This window comes from Mercenaria mercenaria, chromosome 11 (assembly GCF_021730395.1).
Source record: "Mercenaria mercenaria strain notata chromosome 11, MADL_Memer_1, whole genome shotgun sequence".
NCBI lineage: Eukaryota > Metazoa > Mollusca > Bivalvia > Venerida > Veneridae > Mercenaria > Mercenaria mercenaria.
The window spans coordinates 10,631,487-10,657,791 of NC_069371.1; the positions used below are offsets into that span (position 1 = coordinate 10,631,487).

Consider the following 26,305-nt stretch of genomic DNA (forward strand, 5'->3'; position numbering starts at 1 on the left):
TGGCTTCTACAGTGTTAACAAGCTTTTCCTTTGATTTGACCTGGTGACCTAGTTTCTGACCCCAGATGACCCGATATCGATCTCGTCCAAGATTTTATTGAGGGTAACATTCTGACCAAGTATCATTAAGATTGAGCCAAAATTGCGTCGTCTATATCTGACTGCAGCAAGACAAAAATCAGGAATACAAAACAATGTTTTCAAAATTTTACAATATTTGAATCTGCTTTGATAATCATGGAATTTTACTGTAAATAAAAATAATTTAACTTGTTATTGAAACAATTAAGTTAAGAAGAGAAATAACCAAATCTGAAAGTTTCCAAAATAAGCTAGCAAATTCCAATAATATGCAAATGAAATTTTGGTAGTGGACTAATTGTCTTACAAAACAACTCGTAATGTTCTGAATTTAAAGTGTTGCTTTTTTTTGGCTTCTGACATAAAGCAGCTGATCCTCCAAAAACATCAATAGAATCTTTAACTGGGCATATTATCTTCAAAGCCTGCATTGAATTTTAACACTAAGCTATTTAAGAAAATAAAGTAAGTAGTTTCCAAAAAAAAACAAAAAAAACAAGAGCTGTCTCCATAGGATGACACATGCCCCCGATGGCACTTTGAATGAATAGTTATGGCCGTTGTTAGAGTTTAGGACCTGGGTCTTGCGCGCGACATGTCGTCTTACTGTGGTACACATTCATGCCCAATAATTTTAAAATCCATGCATGAATGACAAAGATATGGACCGGACACGCCCATCAATGCACTATCATGAAATATGACCTTTAACGTCCAAGTGTGACCTTGACCTTTTAGCTACGGACCTGGGTCTTGCGCGCGACATGTCGTCTTATTGTGGTACACATTCATGCCAAGTTATTTGAAAATCCATCCATGGATGACAAAGATATGGACCGGACACGAATGCACTATCATGAAAAATGACCTTTAACGTCTAAGTGTGACCTTGACCTTTGAGCTACGGACCTGGGTCTTGCGCGCGACACGTCGTCTCTTACTGTGGTACACATTCATGCCAAGTTATTTGAAAATCCATCCATGGATGACAAAGATATGGACCGGACACGAATGCACTATCATGAAAAATGACCTTTAACGTCTAAGTGTGACCTTGACCTTTGAGCTACGGACCTTGGTCTTGCGCGCGACACATCGTCTTACTGTGGTACACATTCATGCCAAGTTATTTGAAAATCCATCCATCGATGACAAAGATATGGACCGGACACGAAAATTGCGGACAGACTGACAGACGGTTCAAAAACTATGCCTCCCTTTGGGGGGCATAAAAAAAATCAGAAACAGATTACTACAATAAGGATGTCAACACAGTATGACACATGTCCCCTGAAAATGTTTCACAGAATAAAATATATATAACAAGAGGGCCATGAAGGCCCTGTATCGCTCACTTGACCTAGGAATCATCAAGATTAACATTCTGACCAAATTTCATTAAGATATGGTCATAAATGTGGCCTCTAGAGTGTTAACTAGCTTTTCCTTTGATTTGACCTGGTGACCTAGTTTTTGACCCTGCATGACCCAGATTCACACTGGACCTTCAGATCTCAAGATGAACGTTCTGACCAAGTTTCATGAAGATACAGTTACAAATGTGGCTTCTACAGTGTTAACAAGCTTTTCCTTTGATCTGACCTGGTGACCTAGTTTCTGACCCCAGATGACCCAATATCAAACTCATCCAAGATTTTACTGAGGGCAACATTCTGACCAAGTATCATTAAGAATGGGCCAAAACTGTGACCTCTACAGTGTTAACTAGCTCTTCCTTTGATTTGACCTGGTGACCTAGAGTTCGCAAGCTTTTCCTTAGATTTGACCTAGTGACCTACTTTTTTACCCCTTCTGATCCAGATCTGAACTTGACCTATAGATCATCAAGATTAACATTCTGACCAAGTTTCATTAAGATATGATTATAAATGTGGCCTCTGAAGTATTAACTAGCTTTTCCTTTGATTTGCCCTGGTGACCTAGTTTTTGCCCCTTCATGACCCAGATTCAAACTGGATCTTGAGATCATCAAGATTAACATTCTGACCAAATTTCATGAAGATACAGTCATAAATGTGGCTTCTACAGTGTTAACAAGCTTTTCCTTTGATTTGACCTGGTGACCTAGTTTCTGACCCCAGATGACCCGATATCGATCTCGTCCAAGATTTTATTGAGGGTAACATTCTGACCAAGTATCATTAAGATTGAGCCAAAATTGTGACCTCTAGAGTGTTAACAAGCTTTTCCTTTGATTTGACCTGGTAACCTAGTTTTTGACCCCAGATGACCCAATATCGAACTCCTCCAAGATTATATTGAGGGTAACACTCTGACCAAGTTTCATTAAGATTGGGCTAAAATTGTGACCTCTAGAGTGTTAATTGTTGACGACGGATGACTGACAGACGACAAACACAGGGCTATCACAAAAGCTCACCTTTGAGCACTTTGTGCTCAGGTGAGCTAAAAAAGGAAGAACACAAAAAATGTGACATGAAATTTCCAACAATATGTTCATGTCTGCTTCATGTTGTTGATCGATACAAAGTTCCACAGAATTGGAGAGGAACTGAAGAAAGAGAGGAGTGCACAAGGTACAGATTTAGTTAAATTGTTTCATACATTTAAAAATATATATAGGTCGCAGAGACTTTTCTCTTCCCATCAGAAGCTCTACATGCCTATTTCTTTTAGTCTGTGGGTTTTAACTTTTCTCAAAAATAGTCTGACAAATTTCACTTCAGAAAATGTCACAATATTTCCCAAAATGTCACAATATTTCCCAAAGGCATTCACTGATTTGACTGATCTCTACATGTTTGTTTTTTTTCCAAATCACTGATCACAGACTTAACAACATTCAAATCTGACTGCAGTAGCATGCTTTTTTTTCATTGCTAGAGGTAAAATAGTGCACAGTTTGCAAGATACAGAAAGTACCTAATCACCTAAGCCTACAATAAAGTTTAAATCAGAGTTGTCTCCATTTATTCCATACATCTTACCCAGGATCATTGTTTTTCGTTGAACAAACTCTTTCTCTGAGAACGTAACTAAATGTACAGTAAGCCAGGTCGTTACAAGCTCTATATCATGCAGGACAAGTAGAGGTTGGATAGCATGTCAGAGCATAACAGAATGAACAGTACGCCATACCACTGCAGACTGTACAGCATGTCAGAACAGAATAGAACAGATAACATGTCAGATGAAATAAAACTGATAGCAAACCACTATACAATACATAGCACACCAGACCAATACAGAATGGATAGCATGCAAGGTCAAACAAAACTGACGGCATGCCAGACTGTAACAGAATAGCTGGTATGTCAACCCATTATAGAATGGATAGTATGCCAGAACTTACATCTCTGTATACCACCACTGGCTTACAACTAGATGCCCATGGGCAACATGTCGAGCCCGCCCTTTGACCCTGTGACCTTGACCTTTGATTTAGGAACCTGGGGTTTGCACATGACACTCCCTCTCATTGAGTTAAACATTCATGCCAAATATAAACAAGATTCCTCAATGCATGTCGAAGTTACGGGCCTGTTAAGATCTAACATGATCTTTGACCTCCAACTGTGACCTTGATATTTGCGATAGGAACCTGGGGTTTGTGCATGACACTCCATCTCACTGAGGTTAACATTCATGTCAAATATAAACAAGATTGCTTCATGCATGTAAAAGTTACGATCCGGACAAACAAATCCGGACGCATGCACAAACACTGAATGGCCATTTGGATGACTATATCTAAGTGGGCTCTACAGAAGTCAATAAGTCAAGTATAACTAACCTGCAAGAAGTTCTTCCTCCTCAGACTTGAGTTCTGGACCTTGGAATATACTGTCTGAGATATGTTGTGAGAGATCTAGTCCTTCATCTGTCACATTTGACACTATACTAGTGTCCTGTGCGTTGTCACCATCTGTAACAGTAAGTTCTATATAATATACTTTCCTGTCCATCAAAAATGTATTTACAATTACTGGTAATGTATGTATGTAGCTCAAAGGAAAACCTGCTACAACTGTTCATCTTCAAACTTTTAAATTTCTAGTTGATGAAAACTCTAAAGAGAATTTATTCTTTCATCATGCAATAAGTACTGGAAAGAACCCACTAAATATGAAGAATAAACTTTTTAGAACAGAAAATAACACAGCAAAAGATCCTTTTCAGTGAAAAAGAAGGAAAGAACAGATCTTTACACATGATTAAGCCTTCTGTAAGATACTTTTGTTTTTCAGTACAGAAACGAAAGGTAACAAGATCCTGTTCCACAGCTTCCAGTATGTATCTGAAAGTTACATATCAATTACTTTCACACATAATAAAAGTCTTTGAAAATCAAACATTAAACAGTAGATCAGGTCATTTTGTGAAACCCACCTTCTGCTCGAGCAGGACTGACTCTCCCAGGAGATGTGGCAGGTGATCGTCGGCCAGGCGGAGGAGTCTTTTTTCTCTCAGCTGACCCTGGACGACCTTTTTCTACCGACTTATCACCAGACTTGTCCATCATAACCTTCATCTTTTTGGTAATTGATTCCTCCACGCCCATGTAGGTTTTCACAGCATCTGACAACAGGCCTAGCAGCTGCTCATTTGTGTTCTGTAGAGCCTCTCTGTAAATGCCAGTGAAAACATCTTCAATTAATGTTCCTTTAACCCACCCATTAGTGTGCATATTTTCAAACGTAACTTCAACACTTAGAGCTGTATATTAAGAAAATGCTTAAGAATTTCAATGTCTTCCAATAACATACAGTCTGATATAAGTCATTCAATTATTCATCAACATACTTGTCTGACTTAAATCGTTCCACATCTTCCTATAAAAAAACCTGTCTGAGTTAAGTCGTTCCACATCTTCCTATAACAAACCTGTCTGAGTTAAGTCATTCAATATGTCCCCATAACATAGTTTGTCATAACATAGTTTGTCTAACTTCAGTAGCTCAATATTTCCTCATAATATACCTGTCTGAGTTGAGTCGTTCAATATCTCCACGTAACATAGCCGCCAGGTTACTCTCTTCCTGTTTCTCTCTGTCCATACGTTCCATCTGATCATCTTGTTTACTCAACTCGACCTGAAGTCGGCGACGGAGTTCCTCAACTTCTCCCTCCAACTGAAGTATAGGGATTCATTATTTTCACTGTTTCTAAATTGTAATTAAAAGAAAATTGAAATGGTCTTTAATGAACAACATTCTTTAATGAACAACATTCTTGTTACAACAGTGAACACTAACTGTAGCTTACTTCTAGGAGTATGACATAGTTCTGGTGTAGAATCAATCATCATGTAGCAGTTAGTATCTATCACTTTACTCTTCCTGGTATGCAGGTGCAGGACGTTTTGGCATTGTGTAAATCTTATGTTAACAGATAGAAGACTTTTAAAGAAATGGAAATATTGCTGAAGTACCATATTAAAAAATTAATGATATGGTTTGTTTGCCTCATCTTGATTTTGTTTTTAAAAGTTGTGATTTCCTAGACTAAGCAAAAGAGTTATGTAAATTTTCAAATTGAGTAATCTTATTTTGACAAATCTCCTAACTGCTTTACCATTTCGGCGTCTTTTCAAATCAGTCATTCCTTTTATGTTCAAGGGCATCCATGTCATTCCCAATAATTGCTAATGACCAGTTTAATATGTGTTAAAAACACAAGTTACAACACACAGTATGTCACAGTTTATGTTTTGACATGATGGATTGAACACAGACTGTTTCATTTTTTCTTGATATCCCTATTTCAATTCTGCAGCAATCTGACAATTATGTAAACCAGTCAGTCACGCGTGATTTGAACCGAAGTTACAGTTGAGTATTTCACGTTACAAAATCCTATAGACGCAAATGTTAAAAATCGGGATATTGTATTTCCCGATCGTGAGAGTTGGGTTTTACAGTCCAAATCGGGAGACTCGCGCAAAAATCAGGAGAGTTCACATGTATGCTAACTGGGACTGTTTTCTTAAAATTCACTATATAAATTAGATTCTTAGTTTTTCAAGTAGACTTCATTTAAGCAGCAACAGCCGGGTGATGGTTTTAATTTTGATTTTTAAGATAGTTCTGCACGTTTGGAACGAAATTTTTTCTACAATGTAGAATTTGATTAAACTCTGATTTTTCAAAACTTCATAATATACCTAGAAAATTAAGCAAATAAAAAAGATAGGGTCGTGTGCTTGATTTTTTGCTAGACTGATTTGAAAAATTTGGACCTCATGCAATATTTCATAATGGGAGTCTAAGGGAAAATTATAACTTTCATAACATTTTCAAAAATAGAATTTTTTCTACAATGTAGATTTTGATGAAACTTCACACGGTTGATAATAAACATATGGCCTTTAATTTGGTGAAATAAAATATATAGGTCCATGTGCTTATTTTTGAGATATGTGATCATGATTAAAGTGAACCGGACATTTCACCCTAATTTTAAGACATTATTTTGATTTTTTAACGTGCCATATGTTTTAATATCATATTTTGACTTTAGAAATATAGCAACAGTGCCACTGTAATAAATTTACTCACAGGTTTCGATTAATTCATAAACTGATTTTCATTTCCGTACGCCGAATCCAGGCTTTATTCTACGTTTTCCGGATAAATGACGTTACGCTATCACTTTCGGTTTTTCAAACGTGCAAAACTACCTTAAAAGGGACAAAATCTTAATTTTCTGCAATATTTCCTACAAATATTCTGTTAAATTTAAACCTATTTATTTTACATCAGTTGCAGAGAAAGTTCTTACAACTTATACATAACTTGTGTTAACTCAATGTGCTCAATGATTGCCCTGAATTTCTGACCAGTATTTTCACCACACTCAGCAGAATTCAAACCAGGGACATCAAGATCAAAAGTTTGAATCTCCACACCTGCACCACCATGCCTCCAAACATTTGATCCCTCCCTGTTCATCATTACCTTGTGTATCTTGCCATTGATTTTCACAACCCTGTTCCTCACACTCATATGCATCCCATTCATGTTTCACTTTCATAAAATGAATCTTAAATCCATTGAAATCTGAAACCTCTTGCACCACACCAACTTACTACCATCCCGCTTGGATCATTCCAAAATTACTAAGGAAGAAGAAATCAAGCCCTACTTCTTTCCACATTCTGTTCTGGAATTGATTTTCTTGTAAATAATAAATAGCATAGCAGACTCCCTATCATAAATCTTTTGACTTCCTTGTGATAAATTTCTAGGCAATTCCCTGTATAAAGGTAATATGACTTTTTGTAGCCTAAATGGATTATTTTTATTTCGTTTACAATAAAATAAGGTCAAACTCTCTGTCGTATTTCCTACGTCCTGAAAAGCTTGTGATCTGAAATTTCTATTGACAGTATGTCCCCTCATCAAGACTCAATGACTTGTTATCATTCATGTTAAATATTTTGTAAATGTTTTTGCTATTGCAGCTGCTTTTCTCAGCATTATTCAATTTTAAACACTATCGTGTAATGAGTTTTAATGCTTAATGCCTTCCTCATGAGAGACCAACAACTTTCTCACAGCAATCAAGCACTTCCAAAATTATGACTGCTTTGAAGCTTGACTATTGGCATGGAAAACAGAAATTTCTGGTCAGAATAACTTCAAACTTGGTCTGAAGCATCTTGGCCTGGTCGTCTCAAGTCCGCTGACTACGATCTGGGGCAAAGTTAGAAGACAACAGAAATGGAATATGGTGTCTTTAAGACAAGACCGTATAGCTGACTGGCAAGTATTTACCTACTAAGCTAATTAACTATATTATATTACGAAAATTTCCCCATCTCAAACAAAGTATAAATCCTGAATTAACTTCATTTATCATCACCTAGAATTATCAACAATATTAAAATCAGTGATATATATTTCTCTCAACACACGAGTAGCACATATAAATGAAATACTTTTCCCTAACCCATAGTACAACTGCAGTCCTAGGGGAATACACCATGCTGTGATTTCAATACTCAATTACCCAGCCACAATGAATTACTATTAAATATGTATAAAGCTATGCTCATCAAACACTGGTTTTCTGTAGTGTAATAAAAGGTATGTGAGGGGAGTATATTCTCCCAAATAGTATGTTAACCTCAATAGCAGCAATTACACAGATTTTCTATAATAGTTTCCAAAAAGCAGATAATTTTTTTAAGTTTAAGTGGTTTGTTGTAAGGCTGCATTTTAGTTCTAATGTTTTTTTCCCAACAAATCAAACAGGAAGATTATGAGCCTAGCTGATTATGTATTAATCAATTTTGCTTTCTTGGATGAACAGACAAATGGATGACAGTACAGCATGTGACAGGTACTGAAACCGAGAACATCCAAGTTGTGGAGACAGTTAAACTTCATAATCACCATATCTTTATTTACTATGCACAACATCTGAGGGCCTCTCTTCGGGGAAATTTGCTACTAAAATGTAAGAAACAAACCTCTTTAACTCTAGCTGCCGTCTCCTCCCTGTCGGAGGCCCTGATAGAGGAGTCTGTAGTATCATCCAGAGATTTCACTGTTGGACCGCCAGGAATTTCTGCTCCGTACCCTAGTGTCTGCATCAGAGCTACTGGTGTACTTCTATCACTCTTCTGGGTCTCTGTACCTGCAAAGGTATAACATATTCTATTACTTCAGGAACTATTTTAGAAGAAAACTTAAATGGACAAAGCATCAATTTTCATTTCCTGGAGATAGCATACTGAGACTTAGCAAAAATGTAGTGAACAGACATCACCAACTTCACCTAAATAAAAATCTCATGAGGTCTTAAAAAGGTGCAGTAACAGACATTGGACTGCCAAATTTCTCACTGTTTGGGATGGGGAAGGGTTTGAGAGACCCAGTGAAAAGTGTATAAGCAATTCATGGCAGAACAAGATGTAGTATATCAACATTTTGTTCCAGTAAAGATAGTAAACTGAGTGCAAGGTTGGTCTGCACTAAGTCTTGTTTATTTTATCAAATAGCTGAGTAAAAAGTTTGTAACTTCTATTCTATCTGTTCTCCAGACTGGTTACAGAAAAATGATTCATTTTCTGCATACAAAACTAAGTTACATGATTGGTCTTTTGATGTATAGACAAACCTGTATTATGCAGCCTGTTAAGGGAGGAAAACAATCTCGCTGCTCAAGACATGTTGCTACTTATGACAAATTAAAATTAAAACAAAGTCAATTTGGGAAGTAAGCTGATTGACTGCTTCAGACAAGTGGTTGTTTAATACAAGTAGCCGCTAATTCCTAAAATTGACTAGTCCATCATTTAATTTAGACAGTAACACTTATTATTTAAAGGGGTGTTCACTGAAAATTTACTGACTGAATAGCAACCAGTGCAGACCATGATCAGCCAGCGTGGATGTGCAGGCTGATCTTGGTCTGCACTGGTCGTAAAGGCAGAATCACTTGCTGCCAGCAGGCTAAAGGTTAAAGACTGGTTCTTACCTTCTTCCATAGATTTATCAGATTCGTCTTCCTCAGAAAACTGTATAAGCTCAGTATCCTGGGTGGTGTCTACCCCCCGCAAGGTGCCCCTAGACTGGTCCATTGATGTATCCACCATGGAGGTATCTAGAGACTGGACCCCAACTTCCTCTAGAGTTCCCTGTAAGGAGCCTCCTTGTGAAACATCTTCCTCTGATCGATCTTCCCCGTTCCTCGCCTCAAACACCTAGGAAATATCAGATCATGTTAAAATTTTGCTCAAAACAATGCCCTAACATGTTGAATGCAATAATATATCTAGAAAATCTCCACTAATTATTTATAGCTCTTTTCAAAGACTTAAACTAGGAAAATGCAATGCTTACACTGGCTGATAGTATACAGAAAATCCACAATAAAGTTCTAACATTACATAATTTGAATTCTTTTTTAATGAAACATTTATTTGTCTCTCAATACGCCAAAGTTTAATACAATCTCTCACTTAATACTTGAATGTTAAAATGCTAAAACAGCATCATTACTGACAAATACATCTTAAATTCTAACATGGCTTGAAATTCTTGTCGTTGAAAAAAGAAACAAGCCAAGCACTTTATATTCTGTGATAAACAACGGACGACACCTAGACTGGTGAGAGAACATTACAATGTCAATTATGATGTAAAATAGCCTCAAGACGCAGGCTTCTTTACTACTGGGATTGATGAAGTTCAACAATAAAAATTAACACTGCCTTCCTGAAGTTTATCATCTGATTTAGCTCTCTTCATCATTCAGATGGTTGGATAATTAACCACTTTGGCAAACCCCCTTATGATTCAATTCCTGCACATCTGAACTCTTAACTGTTGTAAAGCAGACGATAAACAAGAGGGCCAAGATGGCCCTAGGTCGCCCACCTAAGAAACACTCCATAACAGTGTGACCTAGTGATTTCATGGAAACAAATATTCTGACCAATTTTCATTAAGATTGGACCAAAAAATTGGTCTCTTGCGATAAAACAAGCATTTTCTTAGATATGACCTAGTTTTTGACCCTAGATGACCCATGTTCAAACTCGACCTAGATTTTATCAAGGCAATCATTCTGACCAAAATTCATGAAGATCAACTGAAAAATACAGCCTCTATCACATACAGAAGTTTTTTCTTTGATTTGACCAAGTGACCTAGTTTTTGACCTCAGATGACCCATATTCAAATTCGACCTAGATTTCATTAAGGCAATCAACCTGACCAAATTTCATAAATATCAACTGAAAAAAACAGTCTCTATTGCATACACAAGATTTTTCTTTAATTTGACCTAGTGACCTAGTTTTTGACCTCAGATAACCCATATTCAAAACCGACCTAGTTTTCATCAAGGCAATCACTCTGACCAAATTTCATGAAGATCAATTGAAAAATACATCCTCTATTGCATACACAATGTTTTTCTTCGATTTGACCTAGTGACCTAGTTTTTGACCCCAGATGACCCATTTTCGAAATCAGCCTAGATTTTATCAAGGTAATCATTCTGGCTAAATTTCATGAAGATCAGTTGAAAAATACAGCCTCTATTGCATACACAAGGTTTTTCTTTGATTTGACCTAGTGACCTAGTTTTTGACCCCAGATGACCCATTTTCGAACTTGGTCTAAATTTCATCAAGGCAATCATTCTGACCAAAATTCATGAAGATCAATTGAAAAATACAGCCTCTATCCCATACACAAGGTTTTTACGTGATATGACCTAGTGACCTAGTTTTTGACCCCAGATGACCCATTTTCGAACTCGGCCTAGATTTCATCAAGGTAATCATTCTGACCAAAATTCATGAAGATCAATTGAAAAATACTCGCTCTATCGCATACACAAGGTTTTTCTTTGATTTGACCTAGTGACCTAGTTTTTGACCCGAGATGACCCATTTTCGAACTCGGCCTAGATTTTATCAAGGCAATCATTCTGACCAAAATTCATGAAGATCAATTGAAAAATACAGCCTCTATCGCATACACAAGGTTTTTCTTTGATTTGACCTAGTGACCTAGTTTTTGACCTGAGATGACCCATTTTCGAACTCGGCCTAGAATTCATCAAGGTTATCATTCTGACCAATATTCATGAAGAAGAATTGAAAAATACAGCCTCTATCGCATACACAAGGTTTTTCTTTGATTTGACCTAGTGACCTAGTTTTTGACTCGAGATGACCCATTTTCGAACTCGGCTTAGATTTTATCAAGGTTATCATTCTGACCAATATTCATGAAGATTAATCGAAAAATACCACCTCTATCGCATACACAAGGTTTTTCTTTGATTTGACCTAGTGACCTAGTTTTTGACCCGAGATGACCCATTTTCAAAATCGGCCTAGATTTCATCAAAGTTATCATTCTGACCAATATTCATGAAGATTAAATGAAAAATACAGTCTCTATCGCATACACAAGGTTTTTCTTTGATTTGACCTAGTGACCTAGTTTTTGACCAGAGATGACCCATTTTCGAACTCGGCCTAGATTTCATCAAGGTTATCATTCTGACCAATATTCATGAAGATTAATTGAAAAATACAGCCTCTATCGCATACACAAGCTAAATGTTGACAGACGACGGACGACAGACGCCAGACGACAGACGACGGACGCCGGACATCGAGCGATCAGAAAAACTCACCTGAGCAATGCTCAGGTGAGCTAAAAATACAAAGGCATTGATCTTTTAATAAATATACCTATCAATCTTTAAGCCCATTTTTGTTTATATTTCAAGTACTTTCTTCCTATACCTTGTTTCAGAAAAATATAACTCCTTTGTAGGGTTTGATGATATTCCTATTCATGTATATATTGTTAATCTAGCCATAGGTTCACTCTATCATACAAGCGTTAACCTGTGCTCCATAAGAGTGATAAAAAACTTCCCTACATCAGTCAGAGGTAGAGGTAGGTACTATTTTAGATGTATTGTCTTTAGTTATAAAATATTGTACTCTCCAAGCAACTGTTTTTATGCAAAAAGAAGAAACAAGTAGACTTTAGCTATTTCAGTCAATTTTCTTTTTACCTGTGTTTCCATGGTTCCTACCCCACCTTGAGACTCAGACCTCTCAGATTCTGTTTGGCTGTGACCAGTTGGGACCATGAAGTCTTCAGTGGATTCCCTGGTTGATCCCATAGTACTTCCACCATGGAACTGGAATAAAACAGTTTACAACTGATAGCTCAACAATAGGAAACAAAAGATCTTTAATAAGATATGATAATCTGTATCATATTGTACTGAAATTCTATATACAGACCTACATATATAAGTATGAAATGTTAACCTGTCTACTATTTACCTGCTTGTCTGTTTCAATCTGCACTGACCTTTATCATGTAATATTATGTATGTATTTATAATTAAATCTGACCTTTGTAACATGAATAATAAATCTCTTATTCTAAGTCTGTATCATGAGACAGTGTGAAATTTTCCAGCAAATGGACTGGCAGACAGTTCTACTGGCAAACCTTAAATATTGGTTTCATTCCACCTGTTTTGATTTCTTCTTGTAGTTAAACATTTATTTCTTATGAAAGATGAAAGACTGATCACTTCACTTCATATTTAACTTGTCCCTACAAGCTGCTTCATATATATCAACTCTCACAGTCTCACAAATATCCAGGTAACACTAAGAATATGTCTGTAACTCAAGAATAAATAAAAAAGACTGAAATGAAAACAACAACCTTACCAATTGCAGAACCATCCATTATTACCATTTTCTGGAAACTCCACATCATTTAATGCAACAAACAGTGAATTACTTTGTATATTATTTGTGAAACTTTCATTATTAAATAATTGTAAATAATTGGACACATAAATTACAAGTAACAGTAATCACTGTTTAACAATTTTAACTTACAAAATATTACCAGCTATAAGAGCAAATTCTCAACAACTCAAATAATTAAAATCACTATCAGCTTGTGAAATAAGAACAACGCAAAACCTATCCAATCAGCAGTTCTGTTTATACAGTTTGCTGAAATGCTTTTTATAATCTAGTAACATTATCACTTAAATTCAGTGTTTTTCTTTTTTCTGAGTAGAACATCAATGCAAAAATTAACATTTTTTATTTCATAAAATGTTCAAGCGTAACTGCCTCACATAACTCCTCATAACAAATGTCTTAAATCCAAATTTACTTCTTTTGCTTTTAAATTCATTGTCAAATATTTCAATATACTTCCAATTTTGACAGTTAAACACTAATTACAACCATTCAGACTTTCCCAGACACTCTTTCAAAACTGCAATTACTTTTACTGAATAGGTATTTTTGTGCAAGTATATATTTTGAATACATATATACAACTTTTATTTTTTTCATAGTAATTAAAGGACAAATTTAGCACTTCTTTAAGGGCTGTTTATAGCAAACTATGCTTTGAATAGAATAAGATCTCCTACTATTACAAGCTTAAATTAGTTTCATATAAGATGCTTTTCTTCCTGAAAACATATTTAGAAATGAAATTGCATGGATTTTAAAAGAAATTATTGGAATATTCATTTTAACACACTGAAAAAACTGCATGTTTACTCACATGAATAATATATTAATACTGATATTTATCTCTTTACTTATTACTTTTCCATAATTCTATGCAAGTTCTTTTAAAATGAAAACTGAACAAGATATTTAGTAGGTATCTAGATTCAAAAGCAAACATATCAGTAAATGTTGAAAAAAAAAAACTCATCTAAAATTAAGATATTTTCATGAGGCAAACAGCTTGCTTTTTTGTCTGGTCGAGGTTAACAACTGATATTTATTTTAAATTCATTCCAGTGGTTTAGATTTGTTTGTTTGTTTTGGGTTTTACGCCGTTTTCAACAGTATTTCAGTTATGTAACGGCGGGCAGTTAACCTAACCAATGTTCCTGGATTCTGTACCAGTACAAACCTGTTCTCCACAAGTAACTGCCAACTTCCCCACATGAATTATCAGAGGTGGAGGACGAATGATTTCAGACACAGTGTCTTTTATCAAATCGTCACGGAGAACATACGCCCTGCCCGGGGATTGATCTCGCGACCCCGCGATCCGTAGACCAACGCTCTCCCTACTGAGTTAAGCGGGCGGACTCCAGTGGTTTAGAGGATACAAAATTAAAGCTATTTGATCTTTGACCTCTAAGTGTGACTTTGACCCTGGGACTTAGTGGCCAAGGTCATGTGCTCTGCAGCATGCCCATTCACGCACTGCAGAACGTGAATCACGCACAAAATATCAAATGCACGCATAAAAATCACTTTCTGGGGGTACATGCACGCAGAAATTGGGAACTGCTATGTTCAGCTGCCAAATTGCTGTTTATTTCTTTGCGCACTTGCCAATTGTTTGGTACTGTTTAAAACACAGATCCAGTCCTGGGACATGATATTGTTCCCATCACCAAATTCTAGGTGTAATTGTCAGCCGCATAGAGGGGTTTGGTAAGTGTTTTAGTCAGACGTCACACGGGTCGTGTGCAAAAAAAGTATGAATACGAAATGCAAAAAAGCATTTTAGCTTTTATGAACTCTGCAAAAGGTTAATTAACAGTATTTTTTTTTTGATATTTAGCTGCAATTTTGATACACATTGCATATCTGTAATAGTTTGGGCATTTATTACTGATCGGCGATTTTTACCTGTTATCACCTGACAGATGTTATTTCGGACGAATCATATTCCGTTCACGAAATCAGGAACACATGAACCTTGCTGAATACTTATTTATATTTAGTATAATATAGGGACGGGTCCTTTGATTCAGAATTTCCTATCTTAACATTGGAAAAACATTTTAAATTTTCTAAAATTATCTCATCTGTTATACCCCACCCACGAGAGTTCTGTATGAAAAAAACAAACATGTATCTACAAATTTCAGTAGTTAAATTGAAAAATTTCAGATCTGCCATGTAGTGTACCCTCAAATTTTGAAGTGTACCCCTATTTTGCTAAAGCAGGGGGTACATGTACCCTTAACTTTAAAAATGAGTGGGCATGCTGCTCTGCAGAAGTTGCACAGACAAAGAAGTTTATTATTTTGTTAAAATGCAAAACAGTGTTATAGAACCTGTGTACAGAAGGCCAGATCACATGGTTACTGAGTTACAAAATTACATAAACAAACTTAACCAAAAATTGCTTAGTTGAAAAACGGGCACGACTTCATAAAACTTGAATACAGAGTTATGCAATGTGTGCACTGCAACAGGACACAAAGGTAAGCTAGCTGACTTCTGACCTCCATGAATGAGTTTGACCTTGGGCCTAGTGACCTGGATTGTGTGCTATGCATTTCGTCTTACGAGGTTAATATTTGATGCTAATTTTATGAGAATCTTCCCAGCAGTTTAGAAAATATGGAGTGGACAGGAACTACGGACAGACCAAATGACTGACCAAATGTCTTTATGTGACTCCAACGTATCACCCATATACTTAGTATCTGTGGGTATAATGAAGCCATTAGAACTATAGTGAAACAAATTTCATAGTCAAGTATCCAATCAATGTAGTCGACACCAATAACAAGGAGCAGGAATGACTCTTGTAAACTAGAGTACAATTTAGAGCAAATGTCAGATATTGATTGGCCATTATCACAACCAATCAATACATTCATCTAATATTAATAGATACTACAAGGCAAGTAAACTTTCAAAAATTAAAAGGGAAACAACTATGTTCTTCCTAACCTTTTAGACAATCTGCAGTTACTGACACACAAAAAGTACCAGCCATCAGAATTTGCATGATACTTTCTACAAGAGGGCCATGAAGGCCCTGTATCGCTCATCTGAGAATCTTGCTAGTAAAATGGTTAATATTCTTGGAACTAGTTTTGTTCAGATCAAAGCTGAAATCGATTACATCATGTTTTTTTTTTTCCAAAGCATGAAGATATACTAAGAATACTTGGCTGTGTTAACCTCTTGCTTCACATTTTGAAAAATATGTATCTAAAAAAATATTTCAAAGCGAAATCACAATTTTGGCAACATTTTTGCATACAGAAAAATGTCTAATATGTGGATTTAGACATTTTGTCTTTCTTCTCTTGAAATAAAATATATGGGTCTGTGCGCTTATTTTTGAGATATCTGCCCATAATTAGAAAACCTGCTAATTTCAAACTGATTTATTACCTAATTTGGATTTTACATATGTCAAAACTATTTGTTCTGTGTTTGATGGATAAACAACATTAAGCCATTACTTCAGATGATTTGAAAGTACAGAACTACATTAACAGACAATACGTGTCTTTTTGCTGTCACTCCAAGTGGACATATACTGTACAGCTATATTAACAGAAACACTTTAAAAAGAAAACTCAAACTTACCACAGGCACTGCCTGTACTGGAGATACAGAATCTGGATACTGTTCCATGGCTCTCCGTGCTTCTGTTAGATCCTTCTGTAGTTCTTCTACCTGAACCTAAAAATACAGGAAATTTGGCTCTGTACAAGGTTTATAGTCAACATAACTAAAGTATAATTAAGTTTTGCTTTGGTAAATTTCATTCCTGCAGGCCTTATTCTAATTAAAAGCATTCTGATTTATTTACATTTTCGTTATTACATTTTATAGTCACTAACATCAAAATGGACCTTTCTGGTTAACTTTTGAGGAAAACCTCAAATTATTTAGAAATCTTAAATAATATCTTGGAAAAAACAACATTTCTTCTCAACGAAAAATGAGTGAGCGAGTGTCCAAAATGACAGCACCAAAAGTACTGTAAACTGTAAAATAATCGTTTACAGACAAACCATGAATTCAAAATCAAAGAAAAGTTTTCTAACTGTATTTAACCCAGGAAGTTACTATACAAACTAAGCAAACTGCTGCATTTCTTCATTAACAGACCTGAATTGAACACAATGCAAGTAAATGTCAATTAGCCTACTAACCCGGCATTTTTCAGCCATTAACAGACAAACCATTAATTCAGAATCAAAGAAAAGTTTTCTAACTGCATTTAACCCAGGAAGTTACTATTACAGCAAACTGCTACATTTCTTCTCTTCTAAATTGTAAATGTCAATTAGCCTACTAACCCGGTATTTTTCAGCCATGTCGTAAAGCCTAGACTGGTGTTGTGTTTCCAGGTTATTCAGCTCGTTCATGTGTTTCTGAAGCAGTCTCTCTTCCAAGTCCTGTAACTCTTGTTGGTGAGCCAACTCCAAAGCTTCTGAATCATCCTCATCAGCCATACCTGTAGAACACCATAAATCTGTTTAAAGTCACTGCCATACAAACAACTAAAACAACATCATTGTTTGTTTTGGGTTTAGCACCATTTTCAACAGCAGGGGCGGTGAAATCTGATTTTGACTTGCTTGTCCGTATTTGTCAATTACTATTTTGTACTTGTCCGTATGATATTATATAGTAAATTCTGGTCAAGTTTCACTTGTCCGTACAAGCTTTGGGACAACCTGGGCAACACGGACAACTGACTTTGCCGCCCCTGAATAGTACTCTAACAATGGAACAACATCACAGATATTGGTCTTATTCCATACATAATTTATTGTTATTAATAAAAATTTAGTGAGATACCATTCATTAATCAGATTCTTTCCTTTTTAAGGCAATTACCAGAGTCTCAAATCATGACTGTGCTCTTCAAGGAAATTACTGAGCATTTCAAGTTACCAACAAAGGAAAGAAAAAATGTTAATTCTTATATACTGTGAATTTATTTATATTAGGGATGGGACCAAACATTTTTTAGGCCTTATTACGTACGATGACTCATAATTCAAACAACGGCATATATTGTGTATATGCCAATCACTTAATAAGAATTTAAAGCTTCCATCAAAACAAGCCGAATATTCGAATATATATTCGAATATGGCAAACCGAATATTCGAAAACTGATTTCATTATTCCTTCCCATCCCTAATTTATATTCATAAGGGACTATTTTTTTGTGTCAATCCACACAATATAATCCAAATGAACAATCACCTCTAAATTTATGGTAAAAATTTAAAATACATATATTCATATCCCCAAGAAATAGTTTCAAAATGTTGTGCTAACCAAATTCAAAAGATTTCACAGTAACTCTTGAAAACTCCTTTTGGGGCAGTGTAATAAAATCACATTTTTTGTGCTGAAGTAATAAACCTCTACAGTCCACATATGATTTTAAAGCAGTAATCCAGAAACTGGAAACTTCTTCAATGACTCATGTCAAATCATTACAGAGAAACAGACAGAGACATTAGAAAGAAAGTATCCCTACTCAAACTTCTCTGCTGTCTGTATGTATGAAGCTACCTCAGCCTGTAGTTCTAGTTCTGTATTTATAAATACACCTACCTTCTCGTAGTTTCTGTATGCTCTCCTGGTATTGTTTAACCTCTTGTTCATGACTTTCCTCCAGTTCAGAGACCTTCTGTTGATAGTTAGCCTCAGCCTCTGTTAACTCCTCGGTCAACTGTCGGACTTCTTCTTCATGAGACAGCTTCATCTGAGCAATGACTGACTCATACTGGACAATCTGAATAGTGAAACAAAAAGTAAGTATGAAATATTACTCTTGCAAGTCACTGAGATTTGGGAGACAGGGCAACATCATATGTAATTATACCTCATATAAATGCTCAATGTAAATTCTCAACAGGTTTGACTTGAATATTTTACGACATTCCCAAAAGTATAACCTCATGTGAAAAAGCAATGTTTTTAGTTTTCTGTGCATATGATAATTCTGTATTTTTACTTCTCAAGGTGATCATTTTTCATATTAGCCTCTTTGTATTATAATGTGAAAGTCTATGAATACAAGTATCAACTGGGTGAAAAATATGACCTCTATTAACAGTGTTTATCTATATTTGACCTAGTTTTTGACCTACCCAGACCCAGTTTCAAGCATGACCTAGACCACATAGAAACAAACTCTATGACTAAATTTCATAACATTCAGGTAGAAAATGTGGTCTCTACATGTAGAGTTAAAAACTTTTTTCTAAGATCTGACCATGTGTACTAGTTTTTAACCTTTGATGACCCAGTAACAGACTTCTAGAGATTATATTGAAGGAACCATTCTGACCAAGTTTTATTCTAGCATAAAAATGCTGTCCTTGTCACTGTTTGAATGTGTTTTAAACAGGAGAGTAAACGTGTGTTAACAGAGAGATTCTCACACTCACGTGCTGTTAAAACACCTTTTACTATATGCGCATTCTGTGGCAAAGCGTATACGTATTACGGTGTAAAAATGGATAATTCAAAAGGAACTGACATCAGCATCATAAAACAACATAATTCCTGTGCATTTCATGGATATTTAATGATGTTGAGGAACAATATATTCATTTTTTAGTTTTTACATGTTTTATGCTAGAACAGTATTAGCACATATTCATTTCTTGAAGTAACAACTTGTTTGTTGATGTTTTAACACGAAAAAACATGCGTTCTCCTTACATTAAAATTGGACAAGAAATCGTGACCTCTAGACTGTTAACAAGTCAAACTGTTCATGACACTGGCTGCTACTGGGGAAAAGATGATCACTATAGCTCACATTCAGCACTCCGTGCTCAGGCGAGTTAAAATTTTAACCACAGAACAAGCACACAAAACCTTTAATTATACCTTTGCTGCAAGTTCTTCTCTAAGCTCATTCACTATGGTACTATGATCAGCAGGCTGGCCATCAGATGTTCCTGGTTTAGCTGCCAGTAAATGTTGTACTGCTTGTCTCGCAACCTTTACCTCTTTAACCATCGTTTCACTGACTTCATCCTGTGTATCATTAATGTCATCTCTTGGTTCAGTATGGTCTTCATCAGGCTGTCTCTCCTGAAGATATACATCACTATATTTATAGGGGAATCCATATAACCACATGATAACCTTGTTACTATTAATTTAATCTGATCACATAAATATATTTTTACACATTATGTACAACTTTTCTTATAAACACCTGAAGCAGAACGTCACTTTCTGTCATAAATGTTTGAATCCCTGCCTCTACAATGTGCTCTGTTATTAAACAGGTCAATTTTATAGTTCTTTCCAACAAACTAATGATAATATTAAAGCATCATTCATAGAAACACACATGAAAGAATTTCACTTAACCTGCTACCTTCTATGGCTAACAGTTTTTATAACCATAACTATTACTACATTAAACTGCTCTAACCTGTTCGTGTTTGTCACTAGTATCCTCTGACTGACTGGGTTTTGGTTCTGTTTTAGCCCCACCCTTTCCATCACCCTTATCATCATCATCATCATCTTTATCAGACTTATCACTTGTAGAATCTGGTGACGTCACCTTTTCAGATTCTTCTTCTTTTTCACCTTCCTCTGTCTTTGTTGATTCAAAAGAAGCTTGTGGTAAAAGTACTGCAGATTTTTGTCTTTTAACTGTTTCCTTTTCAAACTTTTCTTCAATTTCAGTTTCTTCAAAAAGTGTTTTATATTCTGCCTTCATTTTCATAATCTCTGCCTTGTGTTGACTTTCTAGTTCAACAACCTGTGACTCGTACTGTTGTAATAATGTGTTACGAAGATCAGTCAATTCTTTCTCGTAATGTACACGTTGGTTTTCGAGTTCCCGATCTCTCTCAATGATCACATCCTTCAGCTGAGTATCAAACTGTTCATTTAATCTCGTCTGTAATGAGTTATGGAATTATTTCGTATAAACGTTGGAAAAAAAGCTATTACCAAAACGGTACGTACAGCTGGTGTCAGACTAAGAAGCACTGGATGGTTAAGGAGTCTACTGGTTTATGTAAACTAATTATGCTAAACACAAAAGCTGTATAGCAGTTCACACTAATGCAACATTCCATGATTTAAGATGAATTTTTTTAACCAAAATTTTGTTGGCTGCATTCTTTGAATGTGGCTTTTCTAACTGGACTTTTTTCATTTTTTTTAACATGACAAATACAGTAACCAGAGAAAAAGTCTAGCATTTACAAAACTATAAATACTTTGTGTGACTCTGTACCAACAAATACTTGGTGATTTATTTATCTTTACCTGTTCAGCTTCAATTGTTTCATCACACTCCTGCTGTATCAAAGTTTTCGCCATTTCTAGTTCCATATCAAACTTCTGTTGAACTATCTCAGCTACCTCTGGAACCTCTCCTGTTCGGAGACCTGCATTCAAGTTAAAATAACATCATGGTTAACATTGAACTATATCAAAGTAATTGTTTATTCAATTTGAGTCATGCTAAGTGTATTCAGCAGAAGAATCTGCTGACAATAAATTTGTGGATTTCAGCCATTAACACAAATGAATGGGAACTATACTGTTAGTTGGGATTGAATTTTGAGGATTAATTCTGACACACATGACTCCATGAAAATTAGATTAAAACAGCCTTTCATCACTTATCATGACATGAAATAGTTTGTTTTTTTCATACAACTACAGAAAACCATTATGATATTCGGCATTTAGGTACATTTATCTAAATTTTCATGATGCAATACATTGTGTATTCATTTAAGTTGTATAACTATAAAGCATGCGGTTTCGACATTTCTTTTTCAAAACATAGCAACCTTTTTTGAAACCATTTCATACTTGATCTGGACAATTTGGTATGTATTTCCTGAAAAAACAATAGCCTATATACCAAAATTTTCTTAAAAGATCACTTCCAGGGTGGTCACTAAAACCGTAAGAAAAACCATAATCATTTTATGGCATTTACCATTGAATTCAGTTATTCACTTACCTTCAACAAGATTATCATATCGATCTTCCAAATCAATCAGTTCTTGTTTATGATCCCGTATGATGTTATCTTTTTCTGCATCAAACCCCTCTTGAAGTTCTTCTCTGTAAAGGTCCATTTTTTCTTCATATTCCTTGCGTAGCTGTGATTCATATTCTTCATGTTTTCGTTTCAACTGAGTTACAATTTCCTCATGCCATACAAACATGTCTGCTTTCACTTTCTTTTCTGCAGCCTGCTTGTCAGATTTTGCCTTTTCGAGATCATCAGTTAACTTTTTAATTTCAGTTTCATGCCCTATTTTAAGTTCAGCTATTTGACTTCCATATTCTTGTTTCAGTTTTTCTATCTTAGCTTCATATTCTTGCACAACTTCTTCCATGATTCTGTTTTCATAACTGCCCTGAGTAGCACTATCAGATTGCAATAATTCCAATTTCGCAGTTAATTCTTCAAGTCGTTTTTCATAATCTGCTCTTAACCCTTTGAAAGAAGCTTCAAACTCTGTAGATATTTCATCATAAATTTCCTGTCTTAATTCTGGAGTTCCAAGTTCTGATTTTATCAGAATTTTAGGACCAGAATCATGCTCAGTTTGTATTTCAGTTTTATCTACACTGTCACCAGCTGCTAATTCTGCCTGAGATTTTTGTAAAGTAGATAAAGGCGAAGAAGGCACTGATCCAACTGTTGACCTATATTGAGCAATTTGCATTTGTAATGAATTTATTTTATCCTCATATTCACGTCTGATTGTACTAACATATCCTTCATACTCATTTGGCATTTTTGGCTTTTCTTTCTCTTTCTGTGGCATCAAATCTAATGACCTTGAACGAGATAAGGCATAAGGAGCACCGGGGGATTTCATTTCTTTCTTACTGTCAACAATGTCTTGTAACTCTTTCAATTTTGATTCATACTCATCTGTTACAGTCTGTAACTTATCTTTGAACTCAAAAGCTAATTCTGCTCTCAACTTTTCTCTCATTTCAGATTCCTCAGAATCACTAACATCCTTTTCTTTATCTGAAACTTCCGCTTTTTCCACATCTTGGGACTCAAAAGACTGAAGTCTTGCATTCAATTCACTGATTCTTTCTTCATATTCATGTTTCAATGTATCTATTGATTGTTCATATTCTTGCAATATTTTAGACTCAATATCTTTTCTTACTGCAGCTTCTAGCACATCCCTTTCTACAGTCTCTGTGGGTGAGGCAACTTGAGTCTCAGAAACTTCGGTAACTTCAATCTTCTGTTCATGTATTTCTTTATTATGCAACTGAGTTTCATATTTCTCTTTAAGTTCTTTAATTTGGTTTTCATGTTCTTTCTGAGTGCTTTGTAATTTTTGTTTAAGATCAAGTTCTGTTTTCTTATATATTTCAAGTTCTTCTGTTGTCTGTCTGCTGAGTTCCTCTCTATATTTGTTATCTAATTCATCAGCCTGTTGACTTAACTCTTCCTCCAATTGTATCTGAAAACCAGCTTCAAGCTCTGCTATTTTTGTTTTATTCAAGATTTCCATTTGCTCTTTTAATCTCATAATAGCTTCACCATGTTGTGCATCAAGTTCATTCAACTCTTGCTGAATTCTTACATTTGCATCTTTACTAGCACTAAGATCTTCTTCTAGTTTCTTTATCCTTTCTCTTAATTCATTAATTATCTTACTATCATCAACATCATGTGCACTCTTATCTTTTTCACCCTTTTCTTCCAATGCTGCCTTTTCATTTTCCAATTCACTTATTTGCTCATCTTTATTTGTCAATAATTTCTTTAATTCTTCAATTTCATCTGATTTTGATTTCAAGCTTTCTTCAAAATCATCTAATGTTTTATTACTGTCCAATAATTTACCATGTAGATCTTCAGCACTAGTCGCTTCAGCTTCAAGTCTCTTCTTCAACTCATTTACAAGTTTTTCTTTATCTTTTAATTTCTCTTCAAGGCTTTTAATCCTTCCTTCAAGCATCTGATTCCCTCCTGGTGGTGTTGATTCTGGTGTCTCATCTTCATCAGAGATTGCTGTTAACATTGTTGTACGTCTGACATACTCACGATGTTGTCCGGCACTCAACTGTTGTGGTGAAGGAATATCAGACCCAGTTCCAGATTCCTGCTGTAGTCTTGCAAGAAGTTCAGCATGTTCTTGTTTGAGCTGAGCTATGTCTGTAGTGTATGACTGTTCCATATCATTAACCTTGGCCTCATAATACTGTTTCATTTCTTCAAGCTCTTTCTCATGGGCAGACTTCAGGGCAGTTTCTGAAATACATACAACAGCACTTTATATCTTTTTCGTTAAACAGTATTAATCAACAAAACATTTATGATTACACTCAGGTGCTATAATACATAATAACTCTTAAGTTATTGTTGTATTTGTATAATTTAATAGTTTATTGTTCTAATTGTTAGAACAGAAGTATCTAAATCTAATCCTTTTAACTGTAGCTGGCTTTTGTGTTTCATTTCATTTTCTCTTGAATGAAATTTAAGCCTTCGCCGGAATAATTCCCAAAATATAGTCAATATAGAGAAAATGACCAGCTGGAGTTGCTCACTCAACTTTCACTATAGCAGTTCATGATGCCTTTACATGATTTCAATTTATTCAGAAATAAATACTAAAAAAATTCAGCCAATAAAATAATTGCATGACTTTTTGCTAGTTGGACCTCAAGCAGATGTATGGGAAAAATTAACATTTGATGACATAAATAATTTTCATTAATGCATACGTAGATTTCTAAATTATTTGCTAGAGTGAAAATTTTCCACGTTTTCATTTAAACAGATTAGTATCTGCGAGAATCGGCCAGAAAAATAATCTGGTTTATTTCTGGATTAATACAGGGATAAAATTTAAATGCTGTTAACCAAATTTTATTACAAACAATGAAAACAATTAGCTAACAAAATACCTGCTTCATTTCTTACTCTGCTCCTGTTCTGGAACTCATGGAATTCTTTCATTAGATAATCCATGATTGCAATCACTTCACACAATATGGAACAGTTACATACAACTGATACATCAACTAATCAACACACACCCATTGTCAAAGTCTGTCAATACCAATACTTCATTAGTATCAGTTGTCTTTCTGGGTACCAAACTTACACATTCCATATTCATGGAAACCAGCATGTTCAGTCTCATTTTTTACAACTTCATTTTCAAAACTCAGAGACAATTTCTACAGCATTTTTCTAGAGTAAATAAATCCTGTATGATATATAAAATAGAACACAAATCTGTTATGCAAATTTACAACCATATCTGGAACAACTGCAGTCATCAACCATTGTGTTAAAAATTTTGAAACCTTATAAAAACCGAGAAAAAGAACAATTGATGGATTAGCAAATGCTCCAAATAAAGTTTTCTCTTAAAAACTAGTTCCCCGGGACAGTCCAAACCAATCAATGATCCCAAACAGCCGAAATCATTAAATCCTACAGGAATCATTTGCTTAAATACCAGTCACTAAGAAACTGTCTTAGACAATAACATGGTTTCTAAGAAACAAATTGCTGTAATGAGAAAAAGCATTGTCCTAATTTTAAAATGACTGGTTCACACAATTTAGGTAAGCTTTTTTCCTCTCAAAAGTATAACAGTAACATTTCATAATATCCAACTTCTAAACACCAGGGTAGCGCTGGACATATTTAATAAACCTAAAGAAAAATGGCCTAAACAATAATACCCCTTTTGCAAAAGGGGTATTTATATAGGTAAATACAGTAAGTATATCATGTCTACCTTAATCTGTCCCTTCAATGTTCAAAATGTTTCTAAATTCACTTTTTTTCTGTAACAACGTAACCTAATTTAAAACACAACTTTAGTTGAGTTTTTAAGTATCAGATTCCAGACGAGGGCTACAGCATGTATTGTCACAAGATTGCAATAATTATTGCCATTCCTGTGTCAAACTGCTTTA

General features: G+C 35.2%; 1 protein-coding gene across 17 annotated transcripts in view; it reads right to left on the reverse strand.

Moving 5' to 3' along the window:
- The window catches only part of LOC123531196 (uncharacterized), a 212,904-nt gene that overhangs the window by 76,982 nt on the left and 109,617 nt on the right, over positions 1-26,305 (reverse strand). For all 17 annotated transcript variants that reach the window (XM_053518559.1, XM_053518550.1, XM_053518556.1 and 14 more), the window contains 13 exons: positions 22,347-24,620; positions 21,638-21,759; positions 20,787-21,263; positions 20,231-20,437; positions 18,944-19,124; positions 17,668-17,825; positions 16,949-17,044; positions 12,616-12,744; positions 9,547-9,772; positions 8,537-8,703; positions 5,044-5,195; positions 4,453-4,688; positions 3,857-3,988 (listed from right to left, as the gene is read on the reverse strand). In XM_053518559.1, the coding sequence (XP_053374534.1) occupies positions 3,857-3,988; positions 4,453-4,688; positions 5,044-5,195; positions 8,537-8,703; positions 9,547-9,772; positions 12,616-12,744; positions 16,949-17,044; positions 17,668-17,825; positions 18,944-19,124; positions 20,231-20,437; positions 20,787-21,263; positions 21,638-21,759; positions 22,347-24,620 (4,557 nt within the window). The remainder of the gene's footprint in view (positions 1-3,856; positions 3,989-4,452; positions 4,689-5,043; positions 5,196-8,536; positions 8,704-9,546; positions 9,773-12,615; positions 12,745-16,948; positions 17,045-17,667; positions 17,826-18,943; positions 19,125-20,230; positions 20,438-20,786; positions 21,264-21,637; positions 21,760-22,346; positions 24,621-26,305) is intronic.